General features: G+C 60.2%; 9 protein-coding genes across 10 annotated transcripts; 7 read left to right on the top strand and 2 right to left on the bottom strand.

Annotated features, from left to right (window-relative positions):
• Positions 1–342: 342 nt before the first annotated feature.
• Positions 343–967, top strand: SDRG_03349 (hypothetical protein). The gene has a single exon (XM_008608982.1). It carries the CDS (start codon positions 378–380, stop codon positions 933–935), a length of 558 nt encoding a protein of 185 aa, XP_008607204.1. The 5' UTR covers positions 343–377; the 3' UTR covers positions 936–967.
• Positions 968–1,084: 117 nt separating this feature from the next.
• Positions 1,085–2,558, top strand: SDRG_03348. Of its 2 annotated transcripts, none has more exons than XM_008608981.1 (8): positions 1,085–1,396; positions 1,443–1,493; positions 1,539–1,622; positions 1,669–1,731; positions 1,779–1,829; positions 1,876–1,938; positions 1,983–2,132; positions 2,187–2,558. In XM_008608981.1, exons 1-8 carry the CDS (start codon positions 1,121–1,123, stop codon positions 2,370–2,372), a joined length of 924 nt encoding a protein of 307 aa, XP_008607203.1. In that variant the 5' UTR covers positions 1,085–1,120; the 3' UTR covers positions 2,373–2,558. The 2 variants fall into 2 exon arrangements, with proteins under 2 accessions (XP_008607203.1, XP_008607202.1); XM_008608980.1 differs by having other exon boundaries at positions 2,184–2,558.
• A 179-nt stretch (positions 2,559–2,737) lies between these two features.
• On the top strand, positions 2,738–3,555 carry SDRG_03347 (hypothetical protein). Its single transcript, XM_008608979.1, has one exon. It carries the CDS (start codon positions 2,847–2,849, stop codon positions 3,468–3,470), a length of 624 nt encoding a protein of 207 aa, XP_008607201.1. The 5' UTR covers positions 2,738–2,846; the 3' UTR covers positions 3,471–3,555.
• A 355-nt stretch (positions 3,556–3,910) lies between these two features.
• Positions 3,911–5,606, top strand: SDRG_03346 (hypothetical protein). Its single transcript, XM_008608978.1, has one exon. The coding sequence runs from the start codon at positions 3,972–3,974 to the stop codon at positions 5,520–5,522; it is 1,551 nt and encodes a 516-aa protein (XP_008607200.1). The 5' UTR covers positions 3,911–3,971; the 3' UTR covers positions 5,523–5,606.
• Positions 5,607–6,295: 689 nt separating this feature from the next.
• Positions 6,296–7,982, bottom strand: SDRG_03345 (hypothetical protein; the record flags this gene model as incomplete). The annotated part of the gene is made up of 1 exon (XM_008608977.1): positions 6,296–7,982. One exon carries the CDS (start codon positions 7,980–7,982, stop codon positions 6,342–6,344), a length of 1,641 nt encoding a protein of 546 aa, XP_008607199.1. The 3' UTR covers positions 6,296–6,341.
• Positions 7,983–8,377: 395 nt separating this feature from the next.
• Positions 8,378–10,538, top strand: SDRG_03344 (hypothetical protein). Its single transcript, XM_008608976.1, has 5 exons — positions 8,378–8,435; positions 8,512–8,566; positions 8,614–8,695; positions 8,739–9,776; positions 9,821–10,538. The coding sequence occupies exons 1-5, from the start codon at positions 8,398–8,400 to the stop codon at positions 10,432–10,434; spliced, it is 1,827 nt and encodes a 608-aa protein (XP_008607198.1). The 5' UTR covers positions 8,378–8,397; the 3' UTR covers positions 10,435–10,538.
• A 154-nt stretch (positions 10,539–10,692) lies between these two features.
• SDRG_03343 (hypothetical protein) lies at positions 10,693–14,614 on the top strand. The gene is made up of 20 exons (XM_008608975.1): positions 10,693–11,440; positions 11,480–11,506; positions 11,554–11,657; positions 11,711–11,773; positions 11,829–11,931; positions 11,976–12,062; positions 12,110–12,145; positions 12,195–12,305; positions 12,351–12,416; positions 12,467–12,523; positions 12,574–12,671; positions 12,718–12,781; positions 12,828–12,989; positions 13,036–13,311; positions 13,365–13,435; positions 13,488–13,669; positions 13,711–14,019; positions 14,068–14,198; positions 14,248–14,286; positions 14,332–14,614. The coding sequence occupies exons 1-20, from the start codon at positions 10,724–10,726 to the stop codon at positions 14,506–14,508; spliced, it is 2,880 nt and encodes a 959-aa protein (XP_008607197.1). The 5' UTR covers positions 10,693–10,723; the 3' UTR covers positions 14,509–14,614.
• SDRG_03342 (hypothetical protein) lies at positions 14,531–17,154 on the bottom strand. The gene is made up of 4 exons (XM_008608974.1): positions 16,291–17,154; positions 16,118–16,237; positions 15,873–16,067; positions 14,531–15,823 (listed from the first exon to the last, which is right to left on the bottom strand). Exons 1-4 carry the CDS (start codon positions 16,978–16,980, stop codon positions 14,621–14,623), a joined length of 2,208 nt encoding a protein of 735 aa, XP_008607196.1. The 5' UTR covers positions 16,981–17,154; the 3' UTR covers positions 14,531–14,620.
• A 229-nt stretch (positions 17,155–17,383) lies between these two features.
• SDRG_03341 (hypothetical protein) lies at positions 17,384–19,073 on the top strand. Its single transcript, XM_008608973.1, has 6 exons — positions 17,384–17,596; positions 17,646–18,030; positions 18,081–18,295; positions 18,346–18,453; positions 18,501–18,746; positions 18,824–19,073. The coding sequence occupies exons 1-6, from the start codon at positions 17,426–17,428 to the stop codon at positions 19,010–19,012; spliced, it is 1,314 nt and encodes a 437-aa protein (XP_008607195.1). The 5' UTR covers positions 17,384–17,425; the 3' UTR covers positions 19,013–19,073.
• The last annotated feature ends 378 nt before the right edge of the window (positions 19,074–19,451 follow it).

Below are 19,451 nucleotides of genomic sequence, written 5' to 3'. Positions count from 1 at the left end.
TCCAACTGTGATGGATCCACAAATTTTGTATCCCGTTGCAATCAAATATTCCCCGACCTTGGGTGCGACGCGTCGACATCTACACGTGCAGACAGCCACTACAACCGTATCAGAGACGAACAGGAGTCTTTGTGTCGTGACAAGGCGCCTGCATGCAGTCGCGCGAGGAGCGTCGAACAAGTCGTCGTCGAGGCAGCATGTTTGCGCGGGAAGCCATCACCGTCATTTGGAACTGATCGCGGCAAGCCATGGTTGGTGAAATCTTAGAGTTCCATTGGCTTGTGAGTCCAACGTTGCACTCGTGTATGAGAAGTTGCTTCGATCTGCGCAGTTTGGATTTTTCACTCCCGAGCACACATTCGTATATATTCGTAGTCATGACGACGACAAGCGACTGCTGCATCTTTGAAGGCTGCGCGCTGCCGCCGCGTCCCAACTCGGTCAAGTGCGTCGCCCACCGAAGCCGCGCCGTGTGCCGGATCCACGACTGCCGCAACCAAGTGTACGCCCGCCAGCTCTGCGTCTCGCACGGCGGCCGGCACCGATGCGCCTCGCCAGGCTGCAAATCGAACGCGCGCTCGGGGCGCTACTGCTGCCGCCACAGCCTCCAGGCCAAGCGCCCCAACGTATGTGTTGCTGTCGACTGCGTCGAGACCGCGACCGCGGGACAGCTCTGTCCTCGCCACGCAGCGCGGAAATGCGTCAGCGACAACTGCGATACGCCCGCGCGGCGAGCCGGCGCATGCTGGCGCCATCGTGCTCGAGATGCCAATGCGATGTCGCCTGCCATGCCCGAACCGCTCCTTGCGATCGACGATAGCACGCCCATGGACGACGAGAGTTGGCTGCAAGAGCTGTTTGAGCAGGCACCCGACATGTTGATGCCGCCGCAGGAGCTGAGAGAGTACATTAACGACACGCTCCTGCGATTGTAATATATACCTCTCGAGACAAACGGGCAGACAAGTACGCGAGGGTTGTGGTCTCGCCTTGGTGCGATGGTCTGTTGCGATCGTCCACAACGCGTTTTCATTGGCTAAAATTCCAGTATCGCAGCTACCCGGTTCGTCATTTTCACAGTATCTTGTTGCTTGCCGGGTTGAACTTGCGAGCGACGAGCATGCGCGACGCGGCCCTGCTCGACATGTCCACGCCGGATCTGCGCAAGCTTTGTAAGGCGTTACAGCTGCCCAGCTCGGGCACGAAGAGCGACGTCTTGAGCACCTTGCACCAGCATTATCGCCTGCCGGAAGCGCCGAGCGTCGACGGCTGCGTGGTGGTCGATGCGCCGACACCAGCGAGCTCCAGCGCCGAAGAGAGCGACATCGAAGACGAGATCGAGGAGCCGCCAAACCAGGAATCCGGCGGCATGAGCCAGACGACGCCATCACCGCCGGTATGCCTGTGCTGCCGGCTTGAACCCGATTCGATCACCATGGTAGTGCACGCCGCCCGAGCCGCCAGCGACGACTGCCACGCCTACTCAGCACACGGTACGATTGCCTACACGTGCTGCGTATCATTTGGCGCGATGACAGCGTCGGCCAGACACTGTTCAGCAAGCGTACTGGGACACGGTCCTGGCCGACGGGATGGACGGCCTCAACATCCTCGATCCAGAGGTAGGGATTTACGTAGCATGTGCGCCGACTCATAGCTTTTGGCTAGATGTATGAAGATTTGTCTTCCATGTTCCGCGCGCACCTTGTTGTTGTCATTGCGCCACCCGAGGTAGGGCACGCTCGCGTTGAAGAGACGTCCTTTCCACATGCTCCTAGGCGCCTCTCTCTCCGCTGCCACGATCGACAGCGAGTCCGGCCACAGCGGCGGTACGTCTTTGGCGACACCCAGCCAACGAACAGGCGCTGGGCGTAGAAGATGCCCACGGCGACGACGACTCTGGACCTTGAAGGCTGGCACGCAGAGCCACCGATCAAGGTTGCACCAATACCGCCACGCAACGCACTGACGTGAGCGCATAGAAGCCGATGCAACCACTTGTCGTTGCCAAACCGAGCCCGCCGCCTGAAACGATAACCGCGCGCCGATCAAGCACCCGCTTGAACGTTGCGCAACCCAAGCCCAAGAAGCAAAGTAAACGATCCTTGGCCGTCGCAGCGCAAGAAGCACAGGTACACCTCATGAACTACAAGCCAAGTTGATGACGAGTGTGGAATCAATAGCAGCGTCCAGCGGCCGACGTCAAACGCAAGCGAGGCCGCCCGCGCAAAGACCCGTCCGCAACCCCCCAGAAGCGCGCGCGAAAGACGCCAAGCGCACTGCCTCCTGTGGGTCTGCCGCCAGCCCCCGCGCTTGGGACTTTGACACCGGCGTGGCGCACGTTTTTCCGCAAATTGGCTTCGCTCGAGTAGGAACGCTCGGCCTCGACGCTGCAAGCAACACGCCTGGATTTGCGTCGCACACTGGCCTTGGCATTCCTTTCGTTGACGTAGACCTGCGGTGCGCAGCAACTGTCTGCGTCGTTGGTTGAGCAGAATCGCTTTGATGGGTGGTACCATGCTTCAAATGAACGCCCGTAACAATGGCATGCAGTCGAACACGGATCGTGGTGGCTATGGCGGACGTCGTGCGAGGAAGGAGCCAACTGAAGCCGATCCGCGCTGCTGTGGAGTACCTCTATTAGCGTAGCGTCGCCAGCCTGTACCTAGTCGAGGTGCAATCATGAGGCACACGGTCGCGCGCCCAGGGTGGCACAGGATCTGGACCTTCAGTGGGTCGGCCACCAACATTGGCCCAATCGTCGAGAGTGATGGTAACAATCGAACTGGCGATCTTCTTCGTCATTTCCAAAGTCGACTGCCGATCCTCCCATACCACCCACTACGATGCAAGTATCGATGTCCAACATGGCGGCGTTGCCGACGGCGATGGCGCCGATTAACACGCCTCCGCGCACGGCCTTTGTCTTTGGCTGGGACAACTTTCTGTGTCCCTCGACGTGGCTGCACCAGACGCTTGCGATCCACCCGAACCAGCTCCAGCATCCGGTGCTGCGCCAGCAGCTCGCGGTCCTCGACACGTACATAGTAGCGCTCCTCACGCAGGCGCGCGCAATGGGCCCCGTCTTCGTCGTCTGCGACTCGACGAACGACACGCAGTCGCTGTGCCAGACGTACCTGCCGCAATGCATGAGCCTCTTTCTTTCGACCGACGTCCGCGTCGTCGCTGGCAACGACGGCCACAACCCCCTCGACGTCATCTGCGCCAACCATCTCGGCATCTCGACGAGCATGTTTGCGCCCCAGAGCACGCTGGCGGTGCTCGGCCTCCCGCATCTGCGCGAGACGTGCTTCCGCATGGCGTACCGCGACCTCGTCGTCAACAAGGTCGTGTGCAGTGCCCGACCGTCGCCGACCGTCGACGAAGCTTGCCACCAGCTCCAGCTCATGGGCAGCGGCCTCCTCGGCGTCGTCGCGCACCACACGTCCGCGCTCGACATGGTGCTTTAGTCGCGAAGGTTGCATCTCGTCGGTAACTGTGATGGTGTAATTGTGTGTGTACTGTCGTCGTTGCGCATCCCAGTACTCAATCCCGGCCTATTGCATGCGATGTCTAGAGTGGAGACACATGCGATGTCTATAGTGGAGACAAATCTTTCTTGCCGAGCCCCAGAGACGGCGCTGGTGGGCTGTGCCAGACCAGACAGATCTGCATACTACGGTACCGCCGCAGCTTCAACAAGCCAGATTTCTGGGCGACTTTGATAACCACTTTGGTATACTTTAACAAGAAACCAGTTGGACTGCAGTATTACGTGCTCTGATGCTACCGCGTTGTCGTGCGGCGCGGCGGCGTCAGAAGCCCAGTCGTCCTCGCACAAATCTGAAAATTGATCGCGTCATCAAATCGATAGGACCATCACTCTGCCGCGATCTTGTCGCCAGTGAGCGAGTGCAGCAGCACTGGACCTCGCCGAGCCACTCCTCAAGCCAGCGCGACCACGCAGTGCGATGCACGCTGCGCACGTGTTTGGCCTCCTCTGCGCGATCAACTTGCTCAACTTTATCGACCGGGGAGTCATTCCCGGCGCGCCGATCGAGTTTCAGGCGTTCGTCCAAGCGTCGTATGGCGTCGCGCCGTCCCACGTCAGCGTCTACGTCGGTCTGCTCGCGTCGGCCTTTATCGCATCGTACTCGATCTCGATCTGCGTCTTTGGGTACCTCTCCATGACGCGCCGGCCGTTCGTGCTCGCGGCCATTGGGCTCTTTGTCTGGGTGGGCGCGCTTTTCTTGTGTGGCCTGGCCAAGCCGTGCGACAGCTTCCTCCTTCTCCTCGTCGGCCGCCTCCTCTCGGGCATTGGCGAGTCTTCGTTCCACGCTACGACGCCAGCGTTTATTGATGAATTCGCGCCGCGTAGCCGCCGGACTCTCTGGCTCGGCTGCTTCTACGCTGGCATGCCGGCCGGCACCGCGATTGGGTACTCGTATGGCTCGATCATGGCGCAGACGCTCGGGTGGGACGTCGCATTCTACGCACTTGGCGTTGCCATGTTGCCGCTCGCCTATATGTGCTGGGCGTGGATCCCGCCCGAGTTCAACCACCCGCTCCGGGCCATCGTTCCCAAGTGCCAACACGACGACGATGACCTCATGGTCTCGGGCGTCACCGCCGACATCACAGACATTGAGCTGACACCGCGGCGCTCGGACGCCGGTGCTGCGTGTGACGAAGCAATGACAGTCGACGGCGACGAGGATGACGGGCTTCTCTTGCAAGAGACGCACAGCACAGCTCCGACGCCGCTCTGCGCAGAAGTGCTTGCGATCGTGCACGACCCGCTCTTCGTCAGCGCAAGTCTCGGTCTCGCCGCCTTTGCGTTTACGATTGCGGGCCTTGGCGCATTCGCACCGTCGATCCTCATCGGGTATGGGCTCTTGGATGCCGCGACAGCTCCCACCGTCTTTGGTGCGCTTGTGGTCGTGACCGGAGTCCTCGGGTCGCCCGTCGGCGGCGTTCTCCTCGATCGCAGCTGTGTCGCCCGCCCCGACGACGCGCCGTTTCGCGTCTTCATGGCCGCGATGCAGATGCTCGTTTTCCTCGTGGCCGGTACTGGATGCCTCTTCTTGTCTATGGCGTACCTCGCAACGCCGTGGGCTTTCTTTCTCCTCCAGGGCCTCGGACTCTTTGCCCTCTTTGCGGCCCAGGCGGCAACGACCTTGGTGATTCTCCTCAGCGTGTCACGCGCGCGCCGAGGGTTCGCCATGGGACTGAATACGTTGGTGCTGCATGTGCTCGGCGATGTGCCGTCGCCAATCGTGCTGGGTGCGCTCAAAGACCGCTGGGCGCCTCGCTGTGGCAGCGTCGTTCTGCCCGATGGCGCGTTGGCCTTGGACCCCGCCTGCGTTTTAGATACACCGGGACTCACCAAGACGCTTCTCTTTGCTTACTCGTGGCTCCTTCTTGCTGTCGTGGCCTGGATAGGAACTTATGTTGTGGCCAAGCGACGACTGCGGTGCAAAGACCTCATTGTACCAAGCGTCACTTCGACCGCGCAACTATGAGCGCTGGCCCCTACCATTAGTCTTTCGCGGCGCAAGGATCTCTTGCAGCACCTCTGATATAATACACCATGAATCGATACGTCACAAAGGTATGGGTTACTGTAGAGCGGCAAATGGTATACTATCGCGCGGGACGCACACGCTACCCGCGCAGCCCGAACAGGAGGCCGAGCTGCGCGACCTGCGCAACGAGCTCCGCCGCAGTCACGAGTTGGAGCGTGCCATGTCCAGCGGGCTTCTTCGTCTTCAAGCTTGGATGACGACGCTTGATGACAAGCTTCGACACATCCACGTTCTGGTGACAACGAGCGATGTCCGCGTCGCTGCTGCTCTCGACACGACTCGCAACGAGCTCCAGGCCGTCGGCCGGGACCAGGTATTTCTGGCTCAGCACGTCACGATGGAGCGTGTTGCGACGGCCGCGGCACTGCAATCGGTACGTGTGATCTACTTGGTGAGCTAGAAACTATCGTGATGCATAGGCCACCGTCGGCAACAACGTCCACCGTGAGTAGTTATTTAGCGTAGTCATTTTGAATTTGTAATATATATATTGATACGTGGAGATGTCTTTGGCACAACAGTGCAGAGTCTCAACTCTAGAAGAACGCTCACCACGATGCAAGTTGGATAGCAGTAGATCCTAGCGCGCTTCATTCATCATCGTCGTTGGGCGTGTTTGGCAGGATACTGTCGACTTGCACAGGACTGTAGACCCCTTCATGGATAGGTACACCTCGGTGGCATTGTGCGATGTGGAGTTGACGCTGCAATTTATGTAGAAGGTGACCGCAAGGGACCAAGAACATATTATGCCATTTACCGCTTCTTTGTCTTTGGGCGACGGGCCGACTTGTTGGCGCCAAATGCACCGGCGTCCGGCGTCACCTGCGGCGTCCCGAGACCCGAGAAGCTCACTGATTTTGTGAGCGACGGCACGGCGCCGGTGGCCGCAGCCCCAAACGAGCTCGTGCCAAAGGCGCTGGGGGCGGCGGGCGTGGCCGCAGCAGCACCAAACGAAAAGCCGCCCGTTGCGGGTGCGGCCGCCGGGGCGGGCGTTGTGGCAGCACCAAATGAGAACAGCGTCGACGCCGCAGTAGCGGTTGGTGCCGCCGCCGTCGTCGCGACAGCTGTGGACGAGGACGCGGGCAACGTCGACTGTGCCGCGCTGAGCCGAATCCGGTCGACGATGCGGCGCTCTTCTTCGGCCTGGACACGGTCCGCGGCTTCAAACGGGTTGCGCACGAGGCCAAAGCCGTGGGGCGCCGCCTGCTGCCGGGATAAATACTGGTCGCGGAGCGTATCGGCGCGCTCGTGGACGTCTGCGACCCGGGCCGCCGCGCGCATAAACGCTTCATTTTGGCTCTGCAACGTCTCCTGGAGCACGCGGGGCGTCATGTGCACGGTGCTGGCTTCGTCTGCGTCCATGGACACGTCATCGTGCTTGGCGCCTTGGAGTTGGCTATGCACGTCCGTCATTTGGCCCTTGAGCGTAGCGAGACGACTCTCGAAATGCTGGACGAGCGACCAGTAGTACGGCGACGGCATCGGCTCGTGGCGCTGGATGCCCGTCTCGCTCGTCATGTGCAAGTGGGTCTGGTCGGCGCTCTCGGCCTGCACCACGAGGTCCTTCACGTCTGTCTTGAGCGCGCCAATGTTCTTGGCCTGGCGCGCATGGATGTTCTGGAGCACAAGCGCCGCCTGCTCGAGGTGCGTCGTGCTTTCCTTCAGTTGCGTCAGCTTGGCCGAAGAGACCGCGCGGATCGACGCCTCTTCGCGGCTCTGCTCCTTGACAAACGTACCAAACTCAATGAGCTGCTTCTGCACGTCGGCCGGGAGGTCTTCAAAGCGCGTGTCGAGGCTGATGGCCTTCGTGTTGCCTGGGGCAGCACCAAAGCCGAGGCTCGGCGTTGCGGCTGGCGCGCTGCCAAAGCTAAAGGACGACGTCGACGGTGCAGCAGCCGTACTACCGAAATTGAACCCTGTCGAGGCGGGCGCGGCAGCGGGCGTCGATGATGCGCCACCAAAGCTGAAGCCCGTTGAGGCAGGTGCAGGTGTCGTGTTACTGCCGCCAAAGCTGAAGCCCGTCGATGCAGGCGCAGGTGTGGCGCTGGCGCCGCCGAAACTGAAGCCTGTCGATGCTGGCGCGGCCGCTGGTGTCGAGCTGCCGCCAAAACTGAAGCCCGTGGACGAAGCCGCGGCAGGCGCAGCCGCCGGTGTCGAGTTGCCACCAAAGCTGAAACCAGTTGACGCCGGAGCTGCCGTCGTCGTCGTCGAGGAGCCACTGCTTCCGCCAAAGGAAAAGCCACCTGTCGAAGCCGGCGCCGCAGACGTCGCTGCAGGCGTGCTGCCACCAAAGCTGAAGCCTGTTGATGCAGGGGCTGCGGAGGCACCCCCGAAAGAGAAGCCGCCCGTGGCCGGCGCCGCGCTCGCTCCACTCGCTCCGAACGAAAACGCCATTTTCGATGTATGGACCACTTGAGTCGATCTGGGCGGATTCGGCATAAGCCGCCAAATTCACTATTATTTACGGCATATGACGTCCCATGTGCCGCTAATAGAAGGTAATTGCGGCATATGCCGATGGCAATTTGCCGTGCGCAGCAGAAAAAGGCGGGACAGGTTCCAAGGACTCGAGGGACATTTATCGGATGGACGTAGTCGTTGCTTCGATCACGGCTGCCTTGTTATATGTATGTTTTGCGTGCTTCAATGTGCCAGAGTATCGTCGAAGGATGCTCGATCCATGCATCGGCAGTCAAGGTGAGGTGCCGAAAATACAAGCTAAGCATGGCATATGCCGATGTGTACGTATCCGGACAACATTGCTCTGGCAAAAACGAATCTTTGGATCATTCGATTTCGGCGAGCCGCGATGGCACAGACCGGCATGAACCAAGCGGTCTCCTTCAGGTAGTCTGGCGACGACGCCGATGATGGCGACGATGGTTGTGACTAGCGCAGATCTTATAGCATCGTGTATGAGTAGGCTCCTGCTCTCCAACGACGCCGTCTACCGCTTCCAGTGTCTCGCTGCACACCAGGTAACGACCGCGGCCCCTCACGCGTCGCCGCCCAACTTCTGCCGTAGCTCCGCGTCGTCTTTGACCATATACAGGAGCTCACGTCGGCTTCAAAGCCCGCAGAGTTGTACCATTGGCGCACGCACCAACGTCGGACTTGCATGCTCCGTCAACTTTGCTCATGGCTCTATAGACTTGGACAGCTCCAAGGCGATCGGCGATGTTCTCGCCGACGGCGATCTTTTGACGTTGGAGGTGGATGCGCCAGCCAGCGAGGCCATAACGGTGTGTCTCGATGCGATGACGTCAATGGTCGACCTGAGCCTCTATCCGCATGACGATGCAGTCCACGACGAGCTCGGGCTTCTCGACCAGCTCGTACCCCTGGCTGCCAACGATAGCATCAGCAACAACAACGACAGCAGCAACGCTACCGAAGAGTCTGCGTCGTTTGAGCTACCAGACGCAGGCGACCGCGACCGTTGGCGCAAGGCGCACCTCGGACGCATCGAGGCGACCGGGCTCGCGACGACGCTCAACTTGACGACGCTCGAGATCGAGCACAACACTCGCATCTCGCATCATGACCTGATGCTCCACGCGGCGCTGCAACTCACCGAGAACGCGCTCGTATTGCAGCACGAGCTTCGGCTTTTGTACTTGCACTTGCGCAGCCACCAGGGCTCGTCGCCGATCCTAAAAGAGTCGGCCTCGACGCTGCTATCGCTATTACGACGCACGGACCGCCGCCCAATCTTGCTGCAGCCAGGCATCGACGTGGCCATGCACGGGTACGTCGACTGCGGCAAGTGGGGCGCGCTCTGGCGCACCAAGCAGCGGTGCTGGGCCGTGCTGTGGGCCGCGAAACTCTCGCTCTTCCCGTCGCCAGAGGCCGCCAAGAAATACATGTTTGCGCTCGCCAACGCCCGGCGCAGTGACGCGCAAGATGACGTCATCGGGCAGCGCATCCAGCGCGAGTACGCACCGCACACGGAGTTTGCACTGGCGGGGTGGAGCGTGCGTCCGGGCGCGCCCGAGTGCGCGCGGTACACGTTCGCGCTCTTTGACGCAAATGGCGTCCTTCGCCAAGTCGTCGACGTGGCGTCCAAGGCTGAGACCGACGCGTGGGTCCGAGCGATTGCGGTCGAAGCACAGCAGCACCTCGTACGGCTCCAGGCAAAGCTGTCAACGGCGACTGCACCCGAGTACCTCCAGCTGCTTCGGCTCACAGGTGCGCGCGCTTTAAACTCACATTTGAATTTCAGGTTCGCCTAGGCGAAGACGGCGCGCCACGGCTGACGCTCACACCGCCGCTGCGTCTTCGCGTGCCGCTCAAGTGGCTTCACGTGCACTTGGAGGCGCAGGACGCATCATTGCGCGCGCGGCGGCTCAAGTGCTCGAACTTTGCGCAAGCGCTCAAGGACATCCAGCGCGACGTTCTGCGCATCAACGGCCGCCTCTACGCGAGCTCGTGCTTTGAAGACATGCTCTCGGAGCTCGCGATCGAGCTCCTCCAGCACGCATCCAGCCACCGGAAAAGCTCGGAAATGGACGCGCTCGCGTGCGCGCGGCAGCTGCTCATCTACAGCAGCCGGACGACGGGCGGTGGCGACGTCCTCGACGCCGTACACTATTTGCTCTCGAGTGCCCACTACTGCCTCTGCCCCGAGATGAGTGACGTGTCGCCCGTCGACGTCGCGATCCAGCTCCTCGACGGGCAAACTGTCGTTGATATCGAGATGACGATGGTCTTCAAGCTTATCCCGACGGCCGGCGAGCACGCGATCGGCCGCGTCATTGGCATCTCCCGCCAGCGACTCCTCTGCGATATGACCACGCACTTGGACGTCGACGGCGAGATCCGCATCGAGGTCGAGCCCGTGGAATAAGTTAACAACCGACAAGTGAACACTGCTGTTATACTATTGTACTATCGCATCGGTGCCCCTAGCTGTACCAGGTGCTTGAGGACACGGATAAAAGAACTTGTCGGATTCATCGAAGTCTTTCTTTGTACAATGTACAATCATACAATGTACAATCATACAATGTACACTCGTACAATGTACACTCTTAGCTTTGAGCAGTTGGTTTGTTTGGATGTGACAAAAAAGGGTGGCGCGATCTCGAACCGGTAACGGTCAGTTGCGTGCGATTAGAGAGCATCGGTTGCGGGTCATGGCGCAGCGGACGCCACGAGCCGTCAGCACGAGCATCGCATGGAGCGATGGGGCTCGGCGCTTGCACCGCGCCAACTCGATGAGCCCCGTGCGCGCGCCTACGTATCTGCAGCAGGCGTCGCCGCTTGGGTCGCTCACGTCGCGCCGCGACGGCGACCAGCGCCGGGCAACCCAAGCTGGCTTGAGCCTCCTCGGGCTAGCCTTTGACGGCGTCGACGCTGCTTCGCAAGCGCCACTGTCGCCCACGTCGTCGATCGGTAGCTACGACCATGGCGTCGAAGGCCTCGACCCGCACCTCTTCCTCGAAGGCGTCAAGGAACACGCGCGCTACCTCGGGATGGACCCGGACTTTGACGCGGACTTTCTCTGGATCGCGAAAGAGTCGCTCGTCGCGCCCGTGCCAATAGGCTGGCACCAGGTCATGACGTCCGAGGGCGCGCCGTACTACTACAACGACCACACTGGCGAGAGCCGCTGGGAACATCCCTCGGACCGAGATTACATCTCGCTCTTTCAGGAGATTCGCCGGCGGCAGCACAGCGGCGAGCCCGTTGACGTGGTCGCGCTCAAGCACCAGATGCTCGCGCCGCCGCCGGACGAAGCCGCGTGGCCGTACGCGAGCCAGTCGAGCTGGGGCTACGACGCGCAGTCACCGACGAGCTCCCACGCCAACCTCGAGTACGACTATTCCGAGAGCGAGATGGAGCTGGAGGAGGTACGTTGATCCCTCGAAATGTAACCTTACGGGGCGTAGGTGCCACTCCAGCGCAAGAAGAGCAGTGTACGGCATTGCTTACGAATCGTTTGGCGTAGCGCTCTCGAACGTAGGTGGCGCTGCCGTCGCCCGACGAGCACCGCGACCTCCTCGAGAAGCTCCACGCTGAGATATACGCACTCAAGGCAACGATCGCCCAGAAGGACGCCGATCTCGCGTACGGAGCACTGAGTCTACATACCGGCGATGTCGATGCGTGGGTGTTCGTAGAGCTGCTCAAGCACGGGCAGATGGGCTAGTGTCCACGCAAGAAACGGCCGCGGCTGCCCTGGCGTACACTCTCTGCTCTGCATTGTCAGCACTTTTGCTAATGAAGTACTTGATGTAGGGCGGCGACGGCGCGCGAAGCGCAGCTCGTTGAGTCCTCGGGCGCCAACCAAGCTGCTGTCGCCGACTTGGACGAAGCGCTGCGCGCCGCCAAGCAGCAGATTGTACGTCATTGAAATGCCGAGGCCATTGCTGAAAGGCCAAATAGGTTGTGGCCACAGCGGAGCTCGAGCTGAGCAAGTCCAAGGTCGCACAGGAGAACCAAGAGCTCCGGCAGCAAGTGACAACGCTAAGTGTACGCGCTACCTCCGACAATCCGTGAGTGTAGTGCTGGTACTGTAGATGCGCGTGAAGGAGCTCGAGGCGGGCAGCGACCACGTAGCCTACTTGTATCGAGGGTTCTGGCGAAAGCGTCTTGTGCGACTAGAAGGACGAGCTCAAGCGGTACGAACGAAAGCTGGCCAATCTAACGGATGCCCGGGATGCGCTGCAGCAAGAGCTGGATGCGCTCACGGCGTCGACGACCGCAGAGATTCAGGTTGGTCGACCTGGTCCTCGATCGTGAGGCCCATGCGGGCTCTAGTCGCTCAAGGAGGCGGCGGCCACACACGTGCAACAGCAATCGTCGGCGCTGGCCGATGCGAGCACGGTACTCCAGTTATCTTTTTCAGCAACCGCCACAAGTGAGGTCGTGGGAAGGCGACGCTGGCCGCGCACGAGGCCAAGGTCCAAGCCCTCAAGCTTGAGCACCAAACCGTTAATTTGCAACCACGAGGGTCGGCACGGTGCTCATGAGCGCGCTGTAGGCCTTGGCCACGGCCAACGCGGCCATTGCGACCGAGAAGGCCAACGTGACACAGCTGCTTGGTGTTCTCGAGTCGGAGAAGAAGTCGTCGACGGCTGCGTACGAATCCTTATTTGTTGCCTTCTCGTCACTTGAACATATGCAGCCTTCAAGCCGCCGAAGCCAAAGCGACCGAAAGCGCCAAGGAGGTTCAGATGCTTCAGGCCCATGTACACATGTCCTTTCCAAGTTGTTTATCTGTACCAACGGACGTAGGTAACCAAGTACAAAACCAAAGGCAAACAGCTCGAAGCCGCCATGGCGGCCAGTGAAGCCCAGATGAAGACTCTGACGGACGACCTCGCTGCGTCGCAGTCGTCGCTCGACACCAAGCTGTCGGCGGCCAAACAAGCGGGCGCCGACGAAGCAGCGCGCACTGTACGTTGTTGGCGTTGCTGTGCACGAAACAACGATGGGCGTATAGGCAGCAGTGCAGGTGCTAGCGGCGCTCGCAGAGAAGGACCAGCTCGCGCTCTTGTACGCGCAAGAGATGAAAGCGCGCCGACAGCTGCACAACAAAGTCATGGAACTCGGCGGCAACATCCGAGTGTTTTGCCGAGTCCGACCCATCCAGCCCGTCGAGCTGCAGAGCGACGCGGCGTCCGAAGCCGTGTTCTTTCGCTCGAACGACACGCAAGCGCTCGACTTGGTCGTCGGCGAGGGCCAAAAGCACCTTTTTGAGTTTGACCACGTGTTCACGGTACTGTTGCCGCTCGGTTTGAGTCGGAAGGCCTCACACACCGTGTTTCGCAGCCGTCGAGTTCGCAGACCGACGTCTTTGAACAAACCAAAGCGCTTGTTGTGAGCGCCATGGACGGCTTCAAGTACGTCGAGCGTTCGCCTGTGGGTGCTTTTCTGAGTGAGGATGTGCGCTAGTGTCTGCATCTTTGCGTACGGCCAGACCGGGTCGGGCAAGACGCACACGATGGAAGGACCCGACGCAGACCGCGGGGTGAACTTTCGTGCCATGGAAGAGCTTTTCCGCGTCCGCGACGACCGGCTTCGCGCTGGCACAATGGAATGCGACATGAAGCTGAGCATCCTCGAGGTCTACAACGGTGCGTCGTTTTGTCTCTACCTCTTTGTCATGTAGTTGTAGAGACGATTGTGGATCTCTTGGACGACACGTCGACGGGCGACGAGCGCAAGGCGCTCGAAGTGCGCATGGGCAAGCACGGCGCGTTCGTCGATAACCTCATGGAGGTTGAAGTGGCGTCGACGCGGGATGTCGAGGACCTCATGCGACTCGGGCACTCGCACCGGAGTGTGGGCAGCCACGACTTTAACGAACATAGCAGTCGGTCGCACCTTGTGCTCTCAATCACGATCACGAGCGTTCAAAAAGCCGACGGGAAGCGCGCGATCTCCAAGCTGCACCTGATTGACCTCGCGGGCTCGGAGCGCATCAGTACGTATTTGCTGCCTCATTTCTTGGGCCAAACGATAGGGACATTAGGCAAGACAGCGGCGAGTGGCCAGCGCTTGAAGGAAGCCCAGCACATTAACCGATCGCTCTCGTCGCTCGGCGATGTCATTGCGGCGCTTGGCAGCCATAGCAAGCACGTGCCGTACCGCAACTCGAAGCTCGTACGTTGTCGCCGTCCTTGGTCCTACCATGCGATACATTTTGGTGTAGACGTTTTTGCTCCAAGAATCTCTGAGTGGCAACTCCAAGGTACCTGTCAGATTGTATCTCATGGCGTGGCGAATTGTGGTGCAGGTGCTCATGTTTGTCAACGTGAGTCCCGTGGCCTGGAACGCGTGGGAGTCGCTTTGCTCGCTCAACTTTGCGCAGCGCTGCCGCAGCGTTGCGCTCAAAGGCCCTCCGACGCAGTCGCCGGCCAAAGCTCCGCACAAGGCGCCTGGCAGCAGCACGGAGAAGACGCGCGCCACCTAGTCTGACATGAAGGAGAACCAAGGGGTGTGGCAAAACTGCACAAGTTGGTATAAAAGGCTAGAATACAAAACTACCAAGCGACGCTTCGACCGCATCACAACCCACGAGCGCTTTACGAGTACTCGGGCGGCTTGGTGTACTCGTGCGCGCGGTGGTACATGATCGGGTACGGGTGGTATCCGCTCTGGGGGTGGTACCCGCTCTGGTGGTAGTAGACGGTCGCGTCGCCTTGCGGGTGGTGCATCTGCAGCGGCGGGTACGGTGGCTTGAAGACCTTGGCCTTTCCACTGCTTGGGAAGGGCTCGAGCGCGCCCTTGTTGGGCCCATTGCTCTTGAAGACGAGCGGCCGGTACGACTCGTGCTTCTCGAGGAGGCTCGAGTTCTGGAAGCGCGCAATCATCGCGGCCTTGCCCTGGAGCCGCGCATACGAGATGGCGCAGACCTTGTCGCTGTTGAAGTTGGGCCAGCGCTGGCCGTTGAACGCCTCGTAGAAAGGCCCGATCGTGGCGGTTTCCATAAAGTTGATGAACGCGTAGCCCATGTTGCACTTGTTTTTGAAGTCGATCGGGAGGTAAAAGAAATCGTAGCTGCCCGCGTGGCGCGCGTTGAGTTCTGCGAGCAGCATCGCTTGCGTGTACTTGTTGGGGATGTTGCGGATCATGAGCGTCGTGCGCTTGTCCGTGCCTGCGTACACGCGGTCGATGCCGAGGCTGAACTCGTCCATCGGCGGCGACGGCGGCGGCATGGGCGGGTCGGCCCAAATGCCCACTTGCTGCGTCTGGTGGTTGGTGTTGTTCGGAATGGGCATGCTCCCGGACGCAAACACCTTTTCGGGGCTGTGCGCCGGGTTGGCGACCGCCGGCGCATGGCGCTGCGACGCAAGTTGGCACTGGCCGATCGCTTTGAGCTCGGTTGGCGACGCCGGTGCGCGCATGGCCGTAAACACGTAGCCACCGAGGTTGCCTTTTTCGCTGAGGAGACCGATGGCCCGGGCGACGACGCGTGCATCATTGAACTCGACGAGGAATTGGCCGCGCGACGGCTCGGTCACGGTCACGACGTCGCCGAGTGTGCTGCAGATCAAGTGCAGCTCGTCGGACGAGACGACGCCGCGGTCGTACCCCGGGGCAAACGCAATCTCGACAGATGCGTGCGACTTGGGCGATGGATGGTCGTACAGCACGCAGTAGTCGACGACGTACATCGGCGTCGCTTCGTTCACGGCTTGCGTCGCCGACTTGAGTTCGTAGAACGTGTAGAGAAGCACGCCGTGCGTCGCCATGGCCGCATTGCAGTGAGCAACGTCCCCATGACTCTATCCACGATAGCGTTCAATGACTGTTGAGCAGCGTGGAGCTGTGTACCTGCATCGTCTGGTAGATGCTGGCGCACTGCGCGGTGGAGAAGGGCCCGCTACTGCGCACGCTGACATGGCGTGTCGGCGATCGGCTCGTCAACGCGGAGACGAGGTCTTCGAGCTCGTTCTGCGAGTACGTGCCATTGGCCGTCTCCCACGACACGAGGCGGGACCGAATTGGCTTTTCAGGCTCGTCCGAGACCTAGAACACCATGGCATGAGTTTGGCTGCCGCGGAGATAACCGGGCATACCGACGAGAGCGACGACGACGAGTGCGTGAGCGCCAGCGTCTTGAACGCATCGGAAATCGAACTCGGCTTGGTGTCTTCGTCGCTGGACGTTGACATGGCGTCCGACGCCGGGTTCATCCACTACACAGAGGACAATGCATGAGCATGACACGAAATCGGTATCTCCAGCGTACGGTCGCGGCGGGAAGTGGCGTCGTGTCCGAGAGGCGCTGGTCGTTGTTGCCAAACACGCGCCAGTTGGTCCACAAGTCGACGTCCGTGTCCGTGTCGTCGCCGGTCATCGAGTCGGATGACATGGACCAGCGCTTCCGCTGCTGCATGAAAGGCGAGTCGGTGGACGACGACGCCGCGGAGAAGGGGCTCAGAAACGGTGGCGGTGGCGGCGACAGCAACACGGACGATTGGTTTCCCGCTTCCTTGCTGCAAGGCGTGAGCAGGTCGAGGTGGGCCTGGAGCTTTCCGTTCCGGTGGACATCCTTGGCACATGGGTCGCAATACCGGAGCTCGCACGCAGGGCAGGCCGTCGTCGCGGGTGCGGCAGAGCACTCATCGCAAGTTGTGGCATTGATGAGGCTCGTGACGTTATGGCGCTGGAACGAGCCCTTGCGGTGGCGCGCCTCGGCGCAGTCGGCGCAGTAGACGAGGTCGCAGTCCGCACAGGCGACAGCGGCGCCGCTGGGGCATCGACAGCAGGCGGCGCCTGGTGCGACGGCTCCGATCATGGCGGAAGATCTTGGAATGACACAGGTCCGATCTTTGGAAAGCTTGGCACGTGACCCTTCAACAAGATACACCTCTTCAAGATACACGAGAGCGTCGGGGTATCCGGTTCCACAGGGGAAAGAAGCGGCGAAACGGACCATTGGATGCGTTCTGAGAGGCTGGATCCGGTGTACTTGGAGTTTGTACCAAAAGATAGAAGCGCCGACGGCCTCTGACCGGGTTCGATATTATCTGGCGCCGCAGCCACGGCGTCAAGACGAGGTCGTCGCCAGCGGTGCTTGGATCCTTGCCGCCTCCTCTTACTGTACTCTCAGTGGTCGGACGCTCTTGTGCGACCCACGGTCCCTTGGCCACTTCAACTTCAACTTGAAGTTGGTAAGATCCGGCATTAGGCCTTGTGAGACGCGCCTACTTGGATAGAGGCAAATGCACGGGGTGAAAAGGTCGTAGCAAAGGCGTACTCTGATCCACTGTCATTGGCTCGTGTCCGACCCGTCGTCGAATCAAGTGCGGAACCGATGACAAAAGTTCCAAGGCGACCGTGATTGGGACCGTCTAAGCCGTCGCCTGTAACTGCTCGGCGCCATGCGCGCTACCAAAGCGCCCCGCGTGATCGCTCGCGATCTCTCGTCCGAGTATGTCGTCACGCAGATCAAGGCGCAGATGGCAGAGCAGTGCGCGATTGAAGTCGAGGCCACCAAGGCGCTCTACACCGATCAACTCGGCGACGAGCGGCGACGCTGCCAGCAAACCCTCGTACAGCTTTGAATCATCGGACGCGTCGCTTACACGCATTGTGTAATAGGAAGACCGAGAAAAGCGCGCCGAGGCATTTTGCGATAGCTTGCGCGCCAAGTACGAAGAGCTCATGCTGCGGCAGGAGGCGACGCACCAAGCTCAGTTGCTCGAAATGAAGACGGCAATGGAGCACCTTGTGGCGACACACGTACCGCTCGTTGACCACGACTGGCTCCTGCAGGACGCCAAAGCGACAGCACAGCAGACGGCGGAAACCCAGCGACATACGTCGGAGCTGAACCATGCCTCGGCGCTGACGGCGGCGTTGGACGCGCAGCGCCGGGAGCTCGAGGCAACGCATGGAAACGCGCTGAATAGCATGCAGCAGCAACTGCGCGAGTGCCAAGCGACCAACACGAACCTTACGCGGATGCTCCACCTCAAAGACAAAGGTTTGATCTTCTATGCATCGTACATGGAACTAGCAGCACGCGGTGCGTAGAGCTTGAGAAGTTATCGAAAGCACTGCAGGAAGAGCGCATGCTTCGGGCCAAGAAAGAAGCGGCGCTGCAGGAGTCCTGTCGCCACTTGCTCACACTGCGCAATCATGGCAAAGCTGCGACTGCAGCGCTGCGCGAATCGAAGAAGCTCGCGTCGGCACTGCGCCATGACGTCGCGGCGGCCCAGCAGCTCGTCGCCAAGGGCAACGCAGACTTGGTAGACGTACCTATCAGTGTGCCCGATCGTACCTTCGAGCATGTATTCAGGTACAAGCCACGACAGCGCACGCAGGAACCGTCAAGTGCCTGGAACAAGAGCTCTTGCATCTTCGGCAGCTTTTCGACCTTGACAAAGCTGCGTGGCAGGCATCAGATGTACGATATCCTACTACGAGTCCCACAAGAACCATACTTGCTTCTAGGAGAAGGCCCACGAGAAGATTGCCAGCTTGAAGGAAGCGTTGGGAGAAAAGACAAGAACGTTGGTCGAGACGCAGCTACTCACGCAGCTTGACGCGCAGCGGGCGGAGCAGTTGAAGTTCAACTACGAGGCTGACATTAGTCGCGCCAAGAGTGTCCATGACGAGGCCAAGGCGGCGCTCAGCGCCATGGGTGCCTCCAAGGCAGAGCTCGAAGAACACGTTCGTCGCATGCAGCAGCAGAATCAGGTAATACAATCCCAGCGGTAACACACTGCCTCTCGATGGTGGTCGCATGCTGCCATCACATTCGCGTTATCGTACAGGTGCTCGAGGAGCGCGTGGCGACCGCTGCCGCCGCCAAGGAACAGATGGAGGCCGTCGCGCGCGCGACGCACGCAGCGCTCGCGCAAAAGGTGCAAGCCACCGACGCCGCACGCAAGCACTTGGCGGCCGAGAACACTGCGTTAAAGCAGGAGCTGCGCATGGAGCAGCAGCTCCTCAAGCGCCCATAGAGTACCATACACGCCCATATACCAATAGCACTTTGTGATAATACTATGTCGCGTTCGAGAAGACCGTGCAAGCGCCACGCTTTGGGTGCGGACGACTTGGCTTTCTTTTCACACTCTGGATCGTTCGGAAAGCTACTCGGACGTCCCTCGTACACTGTATTATAGCACTATGTATCGCACTTTTTCGTACCAGTATATATTGCAATTGCCTAGTAGGTGCATGTGATCTCTTCTTGGTCGGGGTAGGGCTGCGACACGAGGCGCTGATTTCGGCAAAATACGAAACGCAGTGTTTACGCTATGGTGCTTGGGACAGAAAATCGAGCCTTCTTGTCAGTCCGAAAAGATGGCATCACCCATTTTACTAATGCACAGCACGTCTTGAACGGCGGAGAGACGACGTTGGTGTGCTGGCCACGCGTCGTCTGGTCCCTCCCGC

This window comes from Saprolegnia diclina (genome assembly GCF_000281045.1).
Source record: "Saprolegnia diclina VS20 unplaced genomic scaffold supercont1.8, whole genome shotgun sequence".
NCBI classification, from domain to species: Eukaryota; Oomycota; class Saprolegniomycetes; order Saprolegniales; family Saprolegniaceae; genus Saprolegnia; species Saprolegnia diclina.
The sequence above is the reverse complement of the archived record's forward strand: the minus strand, read 5'-3'. Positions and strand labels throughout refer to the sequence as shown.